General features: G+C 45.3%; 2 protein-coding genes across 3 annotated transcripts in view; one reads left to right on the forward strand and one right to left on the reverse strand.

Moving 5' to 3' along the window:
- Window positions 1-4,000, forward strand: part of LOC106564386 (parvalbumin alpha) — a 40,129-nt gene extending 36,129 nt beyond the window's left edge. For both annotated transcript variants that reach the window (XM_045690954.1, XM_045690953.1), the window contains exons 2-5: window positions 1,778-1,849; window positions 2,332-2,464; window positions 2,997-3,106; window positions 3,194-4,000. In XM_045690954.1, coding sequence (XP_045546910.1) covers window positions 1,786-1,849; window positions 2,332-2,464; window positions 2,997-3,106; window positions 3,194-3,222 — 336 coding nt within the window. In that variant the 5' untranslated portion in view covers window positions 1,778-1,785 and the 3' untranslated portion in view covers window positions 3,223-4,000. The remainder of the gene's footprint in view (window positions 1-1,777; window positions 1,850-2,331; window positions 2,465-2,996; window positions 3,107-3,193) is intronic.
- A 13-nt stretch (window positions 4,001-4,013) lies between these two features.
- LOC106595773 (brain-specific angiogenesis inhibitor 1-associated protein 2-like protein 2) lies at window positions 4,014-13,908 on the reverse strand. Its single transcript, XM_045690952.1, has 14 exons — window positions 13,287-13,908; window positions 12,478-12,553; window positions 10,891-10,977; window positions 9,964-10,025; window positions 9,703-9,774; window positions 9,499-9,588; window positions 9,094-9,161; window positions 8,330-8,393; window positions 8,104-8,208; window positions 7,678-7,780; window positions 7,244-7,451; window positions 5,095-5,160; window positions 4,644-5,018; window positions 4,014-4,424 (listed from the first exon to the last, which is right to left on the reverse strand). Exons 1-14 carry the CDS (start codon window positions 13,338-13,340, stop codon window positions 4,349-4,351), a joined length of 1,506 nt encoding a protein of 501 aa, XP_045546908.1. The 5' UTR covers window positions 13,341-13,908; the 3' UTR covers window positions 4,014-4,348.
- Between the last annotated feature and the right edge of the window lie 243 nt (window positions 13,909-14,151).

The raw sequence follows: 14,151 nt of genomic DNA on the forward strand, positions 1-14,151 counted from the left end.
TTTTGTTGTTGTTATTCTGTCTCTCACTGTTCAAATAAACCTATCATTACAATTATAGACTGATCATTTCTTTGTCAGTGGGCAAACGTACAAAATCAGCAGGGGATCAAATACTTTTTTCCCCTCACTGTACATGTGCATACACAAACACACACACACATTGTCGGACTCTATCCACCTCCATGTCACTAGACTCTATCCACCACTATGTCACTGGACTCTATCCACCTCCATGTCACTAGACTCTACTCGCCACCATGTCACTAGACTCTATCAGCCGCCATGTCACTAGACTCTATCCACCTCCATGTCATTAGACTCTATCCACCTCCATGTCATTAGACTCTATCCACCTCCGTGTCACTAGACTCTATCCACCTCCGTGTCACTAGACTCTATCCACCTCCGTGTCACTAGACTCTATCCACCTCCGTGTCACTAGACTCTATCCACCTCCATGTCACTAGACTATCCACCTCCATGTCATTAGACTCTATCCACCTCCGTGTCACTAGACTCTATCCACCTCCGTGTCACTAGACTCTATCCACCTCCATGTCACTAGACTCTATCCACCTCCATGCCATTAGACTCTATCCACCTCCCTGTCACTAGACTCTATCCACCTCCTTGTCACTAGACTCTATCCACCTCCGTGTCACTAGACTCTATCCACCTCCCTGTCACTAGACTCTATCCACCTCCATGTCACTAGACTCTATCCACCTCCATGCCACTAGACTCTATCCACCTCCTTGTCACTAGACTCTATCCACCTCCGTGTCACTAGACTCTATCCACCTCCGTGTCACTAGACTCTATCCACCTCCATGCCACTAGACTCTATCCACCTCCATGCCACTAGCCTAATCAGGCTGTATCTCAGTAATATAGAGACTTCCTCACCGCATGGCCTCGTCCTTATTTAGAATTATTAGACAAGAGTCAGAAAGAAAGTCCCTCTGACGGCTTCCACCATTTTGATTTCAATGTCTTCTTGCATTATTGCAGGCGAGGGGAAGGATGCTACTGGAGACTAGTGAGATACTCTCAGTTGTACTGAGTAGTTAGTTAGTGATATCTGTCTGGCTCTTTACTGACATCTATTGAGCAATTTAAGGCAATGCAGGAATGATTTCACAAACACTTCAAAACTGTGCACCCAGGACACTACAACTGCCATGATCAAATTGAGTTGGGTGAACTTGTAAATGTGAGGCAATAGGACTCTGCCTCCCTTTTGAGAGTGGTAGTCATATGCTTTCTTCTAAGATTTGTCTTGGGAAGTATCTAGTTGATTATCATTGCACCTCTGTTCACAATCTTTATTTATGCTGCGCCTTATATTACCAAATATGGCCTTTGGTCAGCTTTCTCCCCTCCTCTCCCCTTTCTACCCTCCTCTCCTTTCTCCCCTCCTCTCCTCCTCTGCCAAGTTCATTTGGGTGTCCGTTGAGTGCTAGAACGATATAGAGCCCAGCTCATGGTCACTGGCCAAACTCTGATGCTGTTCCTCTCCTCTCTTTTCCTTCCCTCTCTCCTCCTCTCCAGTGTATCCTTACATCCACTGTCCTTACTTTGTGTCTGCCAGACACTATTCATGGTGCTTGACATCACCACAGTCCAGAGACAGTGGGTCTGTGTATCTCTGCCTGTCTGTGTATCTCTGCCCTACAAAGAACCTTCTAATTGACACTAAACACTTTGTCCTAGCGCCTCATTTATGCTATCCATATTTTATATTCATAAACCTCTCTCTCTCTCTCTCTCCCCTCAGTTACCAAGATGGCCGCTTTGAAAGATTTTTTGAAAGCTGATGATATTCAGAAGGCCCTTGATGCAGTCAAAGGTGAGCAGACGTTTTCACTGTTGAAATCCAAACCAAATCTTTTGAAAATAATATAATATATATCTCTCCGTTCTCTTTTCCCGTCTCCTCCCTCCATCTCCTCCCTGTCCACGTGCTTGTGTGTGCTTGCGTTTGTCTATGTATGTATGTGTGTGTGCGTACCTGTTCGTGTATGTGTGCGTACCTGCACTTGTGTGTGTGTGTGTGTGTGCTTACCTGTCCGTGTGTGTGTGTGTGTGTGCTTACCTGTCTGTGCTGTGTGTGTGTGTGCTGTGTGTGTGTGTGTGTGTGTGTGTGTGTGTGTGTGTGTGTGTGTGTGTGTGTGCGTACCTGCACGTCCGTGCGTGTGTGTGCGTACCTGCACGTCCGTGCGTGTGTGTGCGTACCTGCACGTCCGTGTGTGTGTGTGTGTGTGTGTGTGTGTGTGTGTGTGTGTGTGTGTGTGTGTGTGTGTGTGCCTGCGTGTGTGTGTGTGTGTCCAGCGGAGGGTTCCTTCGACCATAAGAAGTTCTTTGCTCTGGTGGGCCTGAAGGCCATGACTCCCGACAACGTCAAGAAGGTGTTCCAGGCTATTGATGCTGACCAGAGTGGATTCATTGAGGAGGAGGAGCTCAAGTAAGAGGAAGAGAGATACACATAGACGGACACACACACACACACACACACATACACTACAGGCACACACACACACACATAGACTCATACCAAAGACACACATGGACAGGTGTGCACACACACACATTCATTAAATGTGTGGCTATTTTCCAATTTACAAACTAGCATACCATTTAGAATGCATGCCCAATATAGGGTTGCAAAATTCCGGTAACTTTGCCAAAATGCCGAGGTGTTCCAGAACTCCTGATTGGAAGATCCCTGGCATCAGGAATCATCCAAACGTGATTTCTGGAAAACCTAGAAACTGTGGGGAAAGGTAACAGGATTTTGCAGTCCAAGCTTAATACATGTTTTCTTCCCGCTAAATCTCTGACCTCACGTTCGTACTGAAGGGTTTTGCTGAGGACAACAGACACACACGCAGCTCCTTAATCTTGACCCCTAACCTTTGAACTCTCTTTTACCTTAGGTGACACACACGCAGCTCCTTAATCTTGACCCCTAACCTTTGAACTCTCTTTTACATTAGGTTTGTGCTGAAGAGTTTCGCTGAGGACGGCAGAGACCTGACCGACGCCGAGACCAAAGCCTTCCTTAATGCCGCCGACAAGGACGGTGATGGAAAGATTGGCATCGACGGTGAGAGAGGTGATAGGATGATAACGGAATGAAATCCTGACTCATTCCCAGAGGATCTTAATGTTGTCCTCCTCTTCTCTTTTCCAGAGTTTGAAGTCTTGGTCCATGAGGTGTAAAGAGCACCTCTCGTCTCCCCCTTTCTCCTCCCCTGCGAATTCATGTTTTAAATGCAATCTCCCCCTTCCCATCACCCAAAAAGCACCATCCAGTCCAGTCCAGGGTGAAGTTTCTCCTCGACACAGATCTAGGATCACCTTCCCCAAACCCAACCTTAACCATTATTCGGGGAAAAATGTCAACTGACCCAAGATCAGCATCAAGGCTACTTCACCCTACACCGCACCACGCAGGCCCAGTCTCGCTAACCGAAACAGTACCAGAGACGTCCACCAGGGGGGAGGTAGAGAGGGGACTCCCCAACAAGCACTACTGTATTTATTTGTATGTTTTTCTACTGTACCAACATACTGTATATATGTCCTGTTTTGAAAACCTCATGACTGTCATTTTAAAAGAAAACCTTTACTGTAGATATAATGTACCAGAAACCTTCCCTTTCCTCTCTAGCCGTCTATGGACCCTATGTCACCTTACCCAAATGGCACCCTATTCCCTTTATAGTGCACTACTTCCAAAGGGTGCCAAAAGGGAATAGGGTGCTATTTTTAATAGAGAACCATTTTTTTGGACTTATCCTATACAACCTGTGTCTCTCGTTCTTTATTTTTTCCACCTCACACATACTTGTACCCTCCTTCCTGTCCTCCCTCCCTCATTTCCTCCTTCCTCTCTCATCTGGTGATGAGATGTATAAATAAAGAGGAAGAGTGGTGAAGAGAGAGAAATTATTCAAAATAAGAAATAATAAGAAATAAAACACCTTGAGTAAAATGACTATTTTATTTATTATTATTTAATGATTTATTATAAACTAGACTGGACACTAATATACTGTAGAACAAGGAATGCACAAATGAGACGATTCATTTAGATATTTTCAAAATAAAAGTATCTATTTCACAATAAAAGCATCCTAGATTGAACAATTAGTAAACCACTGGAAAATCTATCGAAACACACAAACAATGTGACAAAGTGCTATTCTTAAATCGCATAATAGTATAAATAAATATATATATCTTTACACGATTAGATGATCTACATAATTTCTCTAAAAATAGACTCAATGTCAAACTCAAGGACGTCAGCTTTTCTTGACGTCTACATCTCTGTGCTGATTGGTCAGTGGGTCCTGGGTGCTGATCTATCATTGGTGGTCGTTGGTTTAAGCTTCACTGTCGCAAAGGGATTGGTTCCCCTGCAACAGACCAGGTGACAGGTAAAGAACTAGCACTCAACACTAATGACAAACATCACAGCAGGCACACACACAGACGCACACTGACGCACACAGAGGCACACTGACGCACACTGACGCACACAGAGGCACACTGACGCACACACTGACACACACACACTGACGCACACTGACGCACACTGACGCACACTGACACACACTGACACACATACTTCCTACCTGGGAAAGAGTAGGTTTTCTCCAGAAGCTCCAAGGGGTGACAATGACTCTGCTGTCCTCTCCGGGAAAGTAAGCTGGATTGGTCGAAAGTCAGCTGACCCCCTCCGGAGCATTGTTGTAGGCTGAGGGGGTGGCGGGGGCGGAGGAGGAGGGGGCGGGAGCTCGTTAAGGCCCTTCAGGCTATTTTTTCTCGTCACAATCTCTGGCTCCGCCCTCCTCTCAGGGAGGGGAGAGATTGGTCGGAAGTCGACGGAGGCCCTGCGAGTGGGTGTGGCAGGGGGCGCGACATCCCCGTAGGCCTTTTCTGATTGGTCCATGGAGGTGTCAGAGGGATCCAATAGGTTGTTCATGCTGTGGCTCCTCAAGGAAGTGCCACTGGAGGGTCAAATGTCAAATATGATCATATTGATTGATTAATTGATTGATTGATTGATTGATTTCATTGACATACCTGGACCCCAAGAGGTTAGAGAACTCTTCAATAGAAGAAACATAAGCTGCTGGGAACCAGCCCTGGCTGTTGGAACAACAGAGAGAGACCAGAGGAACATTAGCAAACACAACAATGGCCTAAATACTGGAACTGACAAGTTCCTAGATGAATTCCACTGTTTTCCCACCCACCCACATAGGAATGAATGAATGAATGATGGATGGATAAAAGAACAAACAACTGACCCCTACCATAGTCTGTTATCCACTGTCCCCTACCATAGTCTGTTATCCACTGTCCCCTACCATAGTCTGTTATCCACTGTCCCCTACCATAGTCTGTTATCCACTGACCCCTACCATAGTCTGTTATCCACTACCCCCTACCATAGTCTGTTATCCACTGTCCCCTACCATAGTCTGTTATCCACTGACCCCTACCATAGTCTGTTATCCACTGTCCCCTACCATAGTCTGTTATCCACTGTCCCCTACCATAGTCTGTTATCCACTGTCCCCTACCATAGTCTGTTATCCACTGACCCCTACCATAGTCTGTTATCCACTGTCCCCTACCATAGTCTGTTATCCACTGTCCCCTACCATAGTCTGTTATCCACTGACCCCTACCATAGTCTGTTATCCACTGACCCCTACCATAGTCTGTTTTCCACTGACCCCTACCATAGTCTGTTATCCACTGTCCCCTACCATAGTCTGTTATCCACTGTCCCCTACCATAGTCTGTTATCCACTGTCCCCTACCATAGTCTGTTATCCACTGACCCCTACCATAGTCTGTTATCCACTGACCCCTACCATAGTCTGTTATCCACTGACCCCTACCATAGTCTGTTATCCACTGACCCCTACCATAGTCTGTTATCCACTGTCCCCTACCGTAGTCTGTTATCCACTGTCCCCTACAATAGTCTGTTATCCACTGTCCCCTACCATAGTCTGTTATCCACTGACCCCTACCATAGTCTGTTATCCACTGACCCCTACCATAGTCTGTTATCCACTGACCCCTACCATAGTCTGTTATCCACTGTCCCCTACCATAGTCTGTTATCCACTGTCCCCTACCATAGTCTGTTATCCACTGACCCCTACCATAGTCTGTTATCCACTCACCCTACCATAGTCTGTTATCCACTGTCCCCTACCATAGTCTGTTATCCACTGACCCCTACCATAGTCTGTTATCCACTGTCCCCTACCATAGTCTGTTATCCACTGTCCCCTACCATAGTCTGTTATCCACTGACCCCTACCATAGTCTGTTATCCACTGTCCCCTACCATAGTCTGTTATCCACTGACCCCTACCATAGTCTGTTATCCACTGTCCCCTACCATAGTCTGTTATCCACTGACCCCTACCATAGTCTGTTATCCACTGACCCCTACCATAGTCTGTTATCCACTGACCCCTACCGTAGTCTGTTATCCACTGTCCCCTACCATAGTCTGTTATCCACTGTCCCCTACCATAGTCTGTTATCCACTGTCCCCTACCATAGTCTGTTATCCACTGTCCCCTACCATAGTCTGTTATCCACTGTCCCCTACCATAGTCTGTTATCCACTGTCCCCTACCATAGTCTGTTATCCACTGACCCCTACCATAGTCTGTTATCCACTGACCCCTACCATAGTCTGTTATCCACTGTCCCCTACCATAGTCTGTTATCCACTGACCCCTACCATAGTCTGTTATCCACTGTCCCCTACCATAGTCTGTTATCCACTGTCCCCTACCATAGTCTGTTATCCACTGTCCCCTACCATAGTCTGTTATCCACTCACCCCTACCATAGTCTGTTATCCACTGTCCCCTACCATAGTCTGTTATCCACTGTCCCCTACCATAGTCTGTTATCCACTGTCCCCTACCATAGTCTGTTATCTACTGTCCCCTACCATAGCCTGTTATCCACTGACCCCTACCAAAGTCTGTTATCCACTGTCCCCTACCGTAGGCTGCTATCCACTGTCCCCTACCGTAGTCTGTTATCCACTGTCCCCTACCATAGTCTGTTATCCACTGACCCCTACCATAGTCTGTTATCCACTGTCCCCTACCATAGTCTGTTATCCACTGTCCCCTACCATAGTCTGTTATCCACTGACCCCTACCATAGTCTGTTATCCACTGTCCCCTACCGTAGGCTGCTATCCGTTCTCCCATACAGCCACCCATTCCTCGGCTCCTGGACCAACACGGTGACCATCTCTCCCCGGGTGAAGGGTAGGAGTTTGGGGTTGGAGGAGGGTGGGTGGGACAGCAGGGCTCTCATGGTCCTACCCCCACCCAGACCCAGAGACTCACCCACTGAGGAGGAGCGGGATCGGCTGTGGAGGGGGGACGGGGCTGGGGGAGGAAGGGGGTAGAGAGGGTGATGGGGAAGGAATATGGACGGAGAAGGAGAAGAAAGAGACAGATGGAGAAAAGTTTATCCAATGAAAAATCCCCACGGTATCAACCAAAATATTTCCCTGCTATGCACTAAATGAATACAATAACACAACACGTGAGTAGTGTAGCTGATTGACTAAATATAACCCTGTTCTTTAGGGGTGCAGTGTTGTCATCCCACCTCTAGAGGGCACTCTCCCCAGGGCCAGCTGTTCTCTCCTGGCCCAAGACATGTCTCTGTCCTCATCTACTGTCTGTAGCAGAGAGCTCACTGAGCCACACAGCTGAGGAGAGAGGGTGACAGGGGAAGGTTGATTGGTTGGGTGGAATACTTGTCTCTAACCTGGTCCTCCTGGTCAGGGTGGGTGGGGCTACGGGGTCTCTAACCTGGTCCTCCTGGTCAGGGTGGGTGGGGCTACGGGGTCTCTAACCTGTTCCTCCTGGTCAGGGTGGGTGGGGCTACGGGGTCTATAACGTGTTCCTCCTGGTCAGGGTGGGTGGGGCTACGGGGTCTCTAACCTGGTCCTCCTGGTCAGGGTGGGTGGGGCTACGGGGTCTCTAACCTGGTCCTCCTGGTCAGGGTGGGTGGGGCTACGGGGTCTCTAACCTGGTCCTCCTGGTCAGGGTGGGTGGGGCTACGGGGTCTGGAGCCTCGTGTCTCGTTCACTTTCTCCTTCCATCCATCAGCCTTCTGCTGTAGGGAAGCCCCTGTCTGGGGGAGAGATGGGGACATTTCAGAACACTACCTGTGTTTGTGTGGTTTGTAAAGGTTTCTGACATAAACATGTCTCTGTGTGTGTGTGTGTGTGTGTGTGTGTGTGTGTTGTGTGTACCTTGTTGATGAGGAAGAGCAGTGACTGTGTCAGTCCGCAGTGTTTCTCTGCCAGGAAGCGATACCTAATAATAACAACCATCATCATATTCATCATCATAATAATGGTCCTAATAGTAATTGTGTTGGTAATGTATTACTAATGGTCCTAATAGTAATTGTGTTGGTAATGTATTACTAATGGTCCTAATAGTAATTGTGTTGGTAATGTATTACTAATGGTCCTAATAGTAATTGTGTTGGTAATGTATTACTAATGGTCCTAATAGTAATTGTGTTGGTAATGTATTAATAATAGTTCTAATAGTAATTGTGTTGGTAATGTATTAATAATGGTCCTAATAGTAATTGTGTTGGTAATGTATTACTAATAGTCCTAATAGTAATTGTGTTGGTAATGTATTACTAATGGTCCTAATAGTAATTGTGTTGGTAATGTATTACTAATGGTCCTAATAGTAATTGTGTTGGTAATGTATTACTAATGGTCCTAATAGTAATTGTGTTGGTAATGTATTAATAATGGTCCTAATAGTAATTGTGTTGGTAATGTATTACTAATGGTCCTAATAGTAATTGTGTTGGTAATGTATTACTAATGGTCCTAATAGTAATTGTGTTGGTAATGTATTAATAATGGTCCTAATAGTAATTGTGTTGGTAATGTATTAATAATGGTCCTAATAGTAATTGTGTTGGTAATGTATTACTAATGGTCCCAATAGTAATTGTGTTGGTAATGTATTAATAACGGTAAAGACTGACCTCCTCTCCTCCTCCTTCATAATGTCATGTTGACTCTGTCTCAGGTACTGCATGTACTCACTGTGCTCCTAGAGAACACACACACACACACACACACACACACACACACACACACACACACACACACACACACACACACCATTACTGTATGGAATGTGGTAGTGTTGGACAGTGTCTGATTTAACTGTAAGAAGGAGGGTGTGTGTCTTTATTATTTTATGTATTTAACTAGGCAAGTCAGTTAAGAACAAATTCTTATTTACAATGACGGCCTACCAAAAGGCTAAATACCTCCTGTGGGAATGGGGGCTGGGATTAAAAATAAAAATATAGGACAATACATCAGGCGAAGCAGCCACAAGTGTCAGTAAGAGTGTCCATGATTGTGTGTGTGTGTATGTGTACCAGTGAGTCTCTGAAGGCTCCTCTTCTCAGCTGTCTCTCCAGAGCTTCTGCCTGGTTCCTCACCTCCAGCTCATACACCCTGCGACTGCCCTGTGGAAGAGATACAGGAGTGTGTGTTAGTACACGCACACACACACACACACACACACGTACATACACACAGAAACACATACACGGAAACACACACTCTTGCCAGATACTCACATCAATGTACTCTTCATCCAACTTGACATTCTTCTCCATGGCCTGTAAAACTTCTACCTGGAACCATCGAAACTGAAGGGGAAGAATTACAACGTTAGACCCTGAGGGGGAAGAAAAACAATGTTACACTCTATGGCAGTGTCCACACACAGGCTGTGGATGGAAACAGTGGCGTGGACATATTGTAAATAAACATAGATAAATAGGTGGTATAAAGACACTAAATAGGATCAGGAACATATAGACATAGATAAAACAGACCACTCCCTCCATCTCAGCTGTGAGTCTTCTCTGCGTCTCAGATATCTGTACCAGGACATCTCCTGTGGATCACACATACACACATTAGTATCACCAATTAGCAATGACGATAGCATCTCAAAGGGAATGAATGGGGCCGTGCATCAGAGCTAGCAACCTAGCCTTATTAGCACTGACAATAGCATCTCATGGGGAATGAATGGGGCCGTGCGTCAGAGCTAGCAACCTAGCCTTATTAGCACTGACAATAGCATCTCATGGGGAACGAATGGGGCCGTGCGTCAGAGCTAGGCTAGCATGACAGTGTAGCTACAGCAGGTTAGCCAAGTGAGAAGGTCAGCGCAGCAGTGTGACCATGAAGAAAGGTTCAGGTAGCTGCTTTGAATTATAGATGACAGTCTTTCACCCACACTCAATTCATTAGCTCAACTGGCCTACTGTGTGTGTGTGTGTGTGGGAGTGTGTGTGTGTGTATGATCATTCCATCCTTACCTCTCAGTAAACTCTGTTCTTATTGCCATTTATTGGCAGTCATCCAGTATCAAAAAACACACCGCCTGCCACAACAACCTCAAAGTTACTCAAAGACGTTAAGAAGGAAGTTAAAGGTAGACTCAGCAAAATGACCTTGTCACCAGCAGCACCCCAGATATTGAGATGAGCGAGATGCAAGACTTTGCTCTCACAGTCACACACAGTATCTGCGCATGTGCACAGGTTGGCGTCACACTGTTCACAGCGTGGTAGCCAGGGCACCAAAACAGCGGAGAAGTTGATCCTCGCGCATCAACGCTCTTAGTTGTTGCAGAAATTGACCCACTATGCTATTGACTTTCTGCATCTACGTCATATCGCTGAGTCTGTGCTTGGCCTATTGTAGCTGGTTCTACGGTACAGTACAGTAGGCAGACATACACACACACTTACCAAGTGAGCGAGAGGAGAGTGTGTGAAGGGCCTGTTCTCCCATCTTCGCTACAGCACTAAAGTAGGCCTCACTGGTAACAGCCAAGGCTGCAGCGCGCACGCACGCACGCACAAACGCACGCACACACACCCACACACACACACCTGTTAGCATTATAGCTATTAACTCACAAGCCCAATAAAGACACAAACCAAATCTTGTAATCATATCTTAACTGTCCCAAACAATTTACCCAATAAGTAAAACACCTGTGATGATGGACTCCTGATACAGGTAAGACTGGGTCCATAAATAGCCCAGTGGTTAGGTAACATCCATAGAGGTGGGACGAGGGCTCTGGATGGATAGAAACCGTTTTAGCATGGACATTGCCAATGACAGCTTCCACCATTTTAAAGTCACAGAAGCCATCATGGCACAGATACAAAGATGAGCCCTCTTTCTACCTCTATGGGAAACAGGCCTTTCTTTACCATGTTACATCTACCTGCTAACTTCTACCTCTATGGGAAACAGGCCTTTCTTTACCATGTTACATCTACCTGCTAACTTCTACCTCTATGGGAAACAGGCATCTCTTTACCATGTTACATCTACCTGCTAACTTCTACCTCTATGGGAAACAGGCCTTTCTTTACCATGTTACATCTACCTGCTAACTTCTACCTCTATGGGAAACAGGCATCTCTTTACCATGTTACATCTACCTGCTAACGCCTGTCTATACCATGTTACAACTACCTGCTAACTTCTACCTCTATGGGAAACAGGCCTGTCTTTACCATGTTACAACTACCTGCTAACTTCTACCTCTATGGGCAACAGGCATCACTTTACCATGTTACAACTACCTGCTAACTTCTACCACTATGGGCAACAGGCATCACTTTACCATGTTACAACTACCTGCTAACTTCTACCTCTATGGGCAACAGGCCTGTCTTTACCATGTTACAACTACCTGCTAACGCCTGTCTTTACCATGTTACATCTACCTGCTAACTTCTACCTCTATGAGCAACAGGCCTGTCTTTACCATGTTACAACTACCTGCTAACTTCTACCTCTATGGGCAACAGGCCTGTCTTTACCATGTTACAACTACCTGCTAACTTCTACCTCTATGGGCAACAGGCCTGTCTTTACCATGTTACATCTACCTGCTATCTTCTACCTCTATGGGATACAGGCCTGTCTTTACCATGTTACAACTACCTGCTAACCCCTGTCTTTACCATGTTACATCTACCTGCTAACTTCTACCTCTATGGGCAACAGGCCTGTCTTTACCATGTTACAACTACCTGCTATCTTCTACCTCTATGGGCAACAGGCCTGTCTTTACCATGTTACAACTACCTGCTAACGCCTGTCTTTACCATGTTACATCTACCTGCTAACTAGCTGACCTGTGATAGATGCCTTGTACTGTTTATATCAGTCAGAGGAAGGACGCTGACATCAATGATGTTAGCCCAACTAGATCTAGGGAACTTGTCAGAGGGATGACCCCCACACACAATGACACAAACGCATACTTACGTATTAACTTTCACACACACACACACACACACACACACACACACCTTGGAAAGCCTTGACATAGCTGTTTCCTAATGTAACTAGCGTCTGTAGGCCTGGGTTGAACTGTTCCATCAGGTTCTATGGAAGAGAACACAGAACAATCAAACATTGAATATTGGCCAAAACTAAATGCTATGCCTTGTGTTTAGTAGGGCCTACAAGTGGTTGTATATTTAAGCAATAAGGACCATGAGGACGTGGTATGTCTTCCCTGTGGCTCAGTTGGTAGAGCATGGTGTTTGCAACGACAGCATGGTGTGTGCAACGCCAGGGTTGTGGGTTTGATTCCCACGGGGGCCAGTACAATTTTTTTTTTTTTTAAATGCATGAAATGAAATGTATGCATTCACTACTGTAAGTCGCTCTGGATAAGAGCGTCTGCTAAATGACTGTAATGTAATGTATATGGCCAATATACCACGTCTTAGGGCTGTTCTTAGCATGACGCAACACGGAGTGTCTGGATACAGCCCTTAGCCGTGGTATATTGGCCATATACTACAAACCCCCTGAGGTGCCTTACTGCTGTTATAAACTGGTTACCAACGTAATTAGAGCAGTACAAATAAAAGTTTTGTCATATCCGTGGTATATGGACTGATATACAACGGCTGTCAGCCAATCAGAATTCAGTGCTCGAACCACCCAGTTAAATGTTTTTCGAAAGGTTTTTGTACACCCCCCCAACACACCCTCATTTAGAGTATTATTGGAGTGTGAAAGATGGGGGTAGATTACTGCCAATACTCTATTTACAACATTTCAATAATCTAACCCCATAGTATTAGCCTACTATAAAATATATACTTACCGTGTAAACAAACAACGTAGACCTATGTAACTGATCACTGTTCGCCCCTGACATAGTAACCGCTTCGATTTCCACAAAACAAAAACGGTATAATAACAATTAGGAAAAAAAAAATTAACTATTCTCTTTAAACTCCAGAGTACTAGTTGAAAGTTTCAAGAAAAAAAAATGAAAGTTGGTAGTAGGCTAGCTAGGTACTAATCAGCGTATTCCGTTACAGGCTTCTTTTCTTTTGATAGCGAAAGTCACCTTGGCTCTTAAACCCACTCCTCGTTCTGCCTTGTTGTTCCCTTGTTCTTTCTGCCACCAATAACAACCTGTTGTGATCGTGATAGCTCCTTTCTCTCGCTCCCTCTTTCTCTCATTCGTTAATCAGCCTTTTCATCCCTGCATCATAAGCCAATTTTACAGTGGGAAGGAGAGAGAGACACCGATACGGCCGGGTCAGCTGAATTATAGATGGAGGGATCAGCGTGAAAGGAAAGGATGGAAACATCACCCGTTCTAACTCAGCCACTACCACAGGGAGGGACGTAGGTAGCAAGGCTCACACTCGGAGCACTACATGTAGTATTAGACTAAGGTAATAATAAAAATACACTTGTAGGACACATTTCCTGCACATAAGGTAAAGACGAAACTAAAAACACTATACTTCAAAATGTAGAAAAACATCACACTTTTTTACTTTACAGCCCTGTGTTTACCAAGTCGTTACTTAGAAATGGCGTGTTAAAATGGTCCTTACCTAATTCATTGCATAGTAATTACACAATAAAAATCAATTATTCAGTTCCATAGGTTACTATTTTATTCACATATCCACTTCATCATCAATAATAAAGCCAATACACAACCGTACATG

This window comes from Salmo salar, chromosome ssa12 (assembly GCF_905237065.1).
Source record: "Salmo salar chromosome ssa12, Ssal_v3.1, whole genome shotgun sequence".
NCBI lineage: Eukaryota > Metazoa > Chordata > Actinopteri > Salmoniformes > Salmonidae > Salmo > Salmo salar.

Excerpts from the sequence above, each read along its gene's own strand:
- LOC106595773 (XM_045690952.1), bottom strand. The coding sequence starts at position 13,340 with ATGTCAGGGGCGAACAGTGATCAGTTACATAGGTCTACGTTGTTTGTT. Across the intron at positions 8,209-8,329 it reads TGCTCTTCCTCATCAACAAG|ACAGGGGCTTCCCTACAGCA; the intron begins GTACACACAACA and ends TCTCTCCCCCAG. Across the intron at positions 7,452-7,677 it reads GGGGAGAGTGCCCTCTAGAG|CCCCGTCCCCCCTCCACAGC; the intron begins GTGGGATGACAA and ends TTCCTCCCCCAG.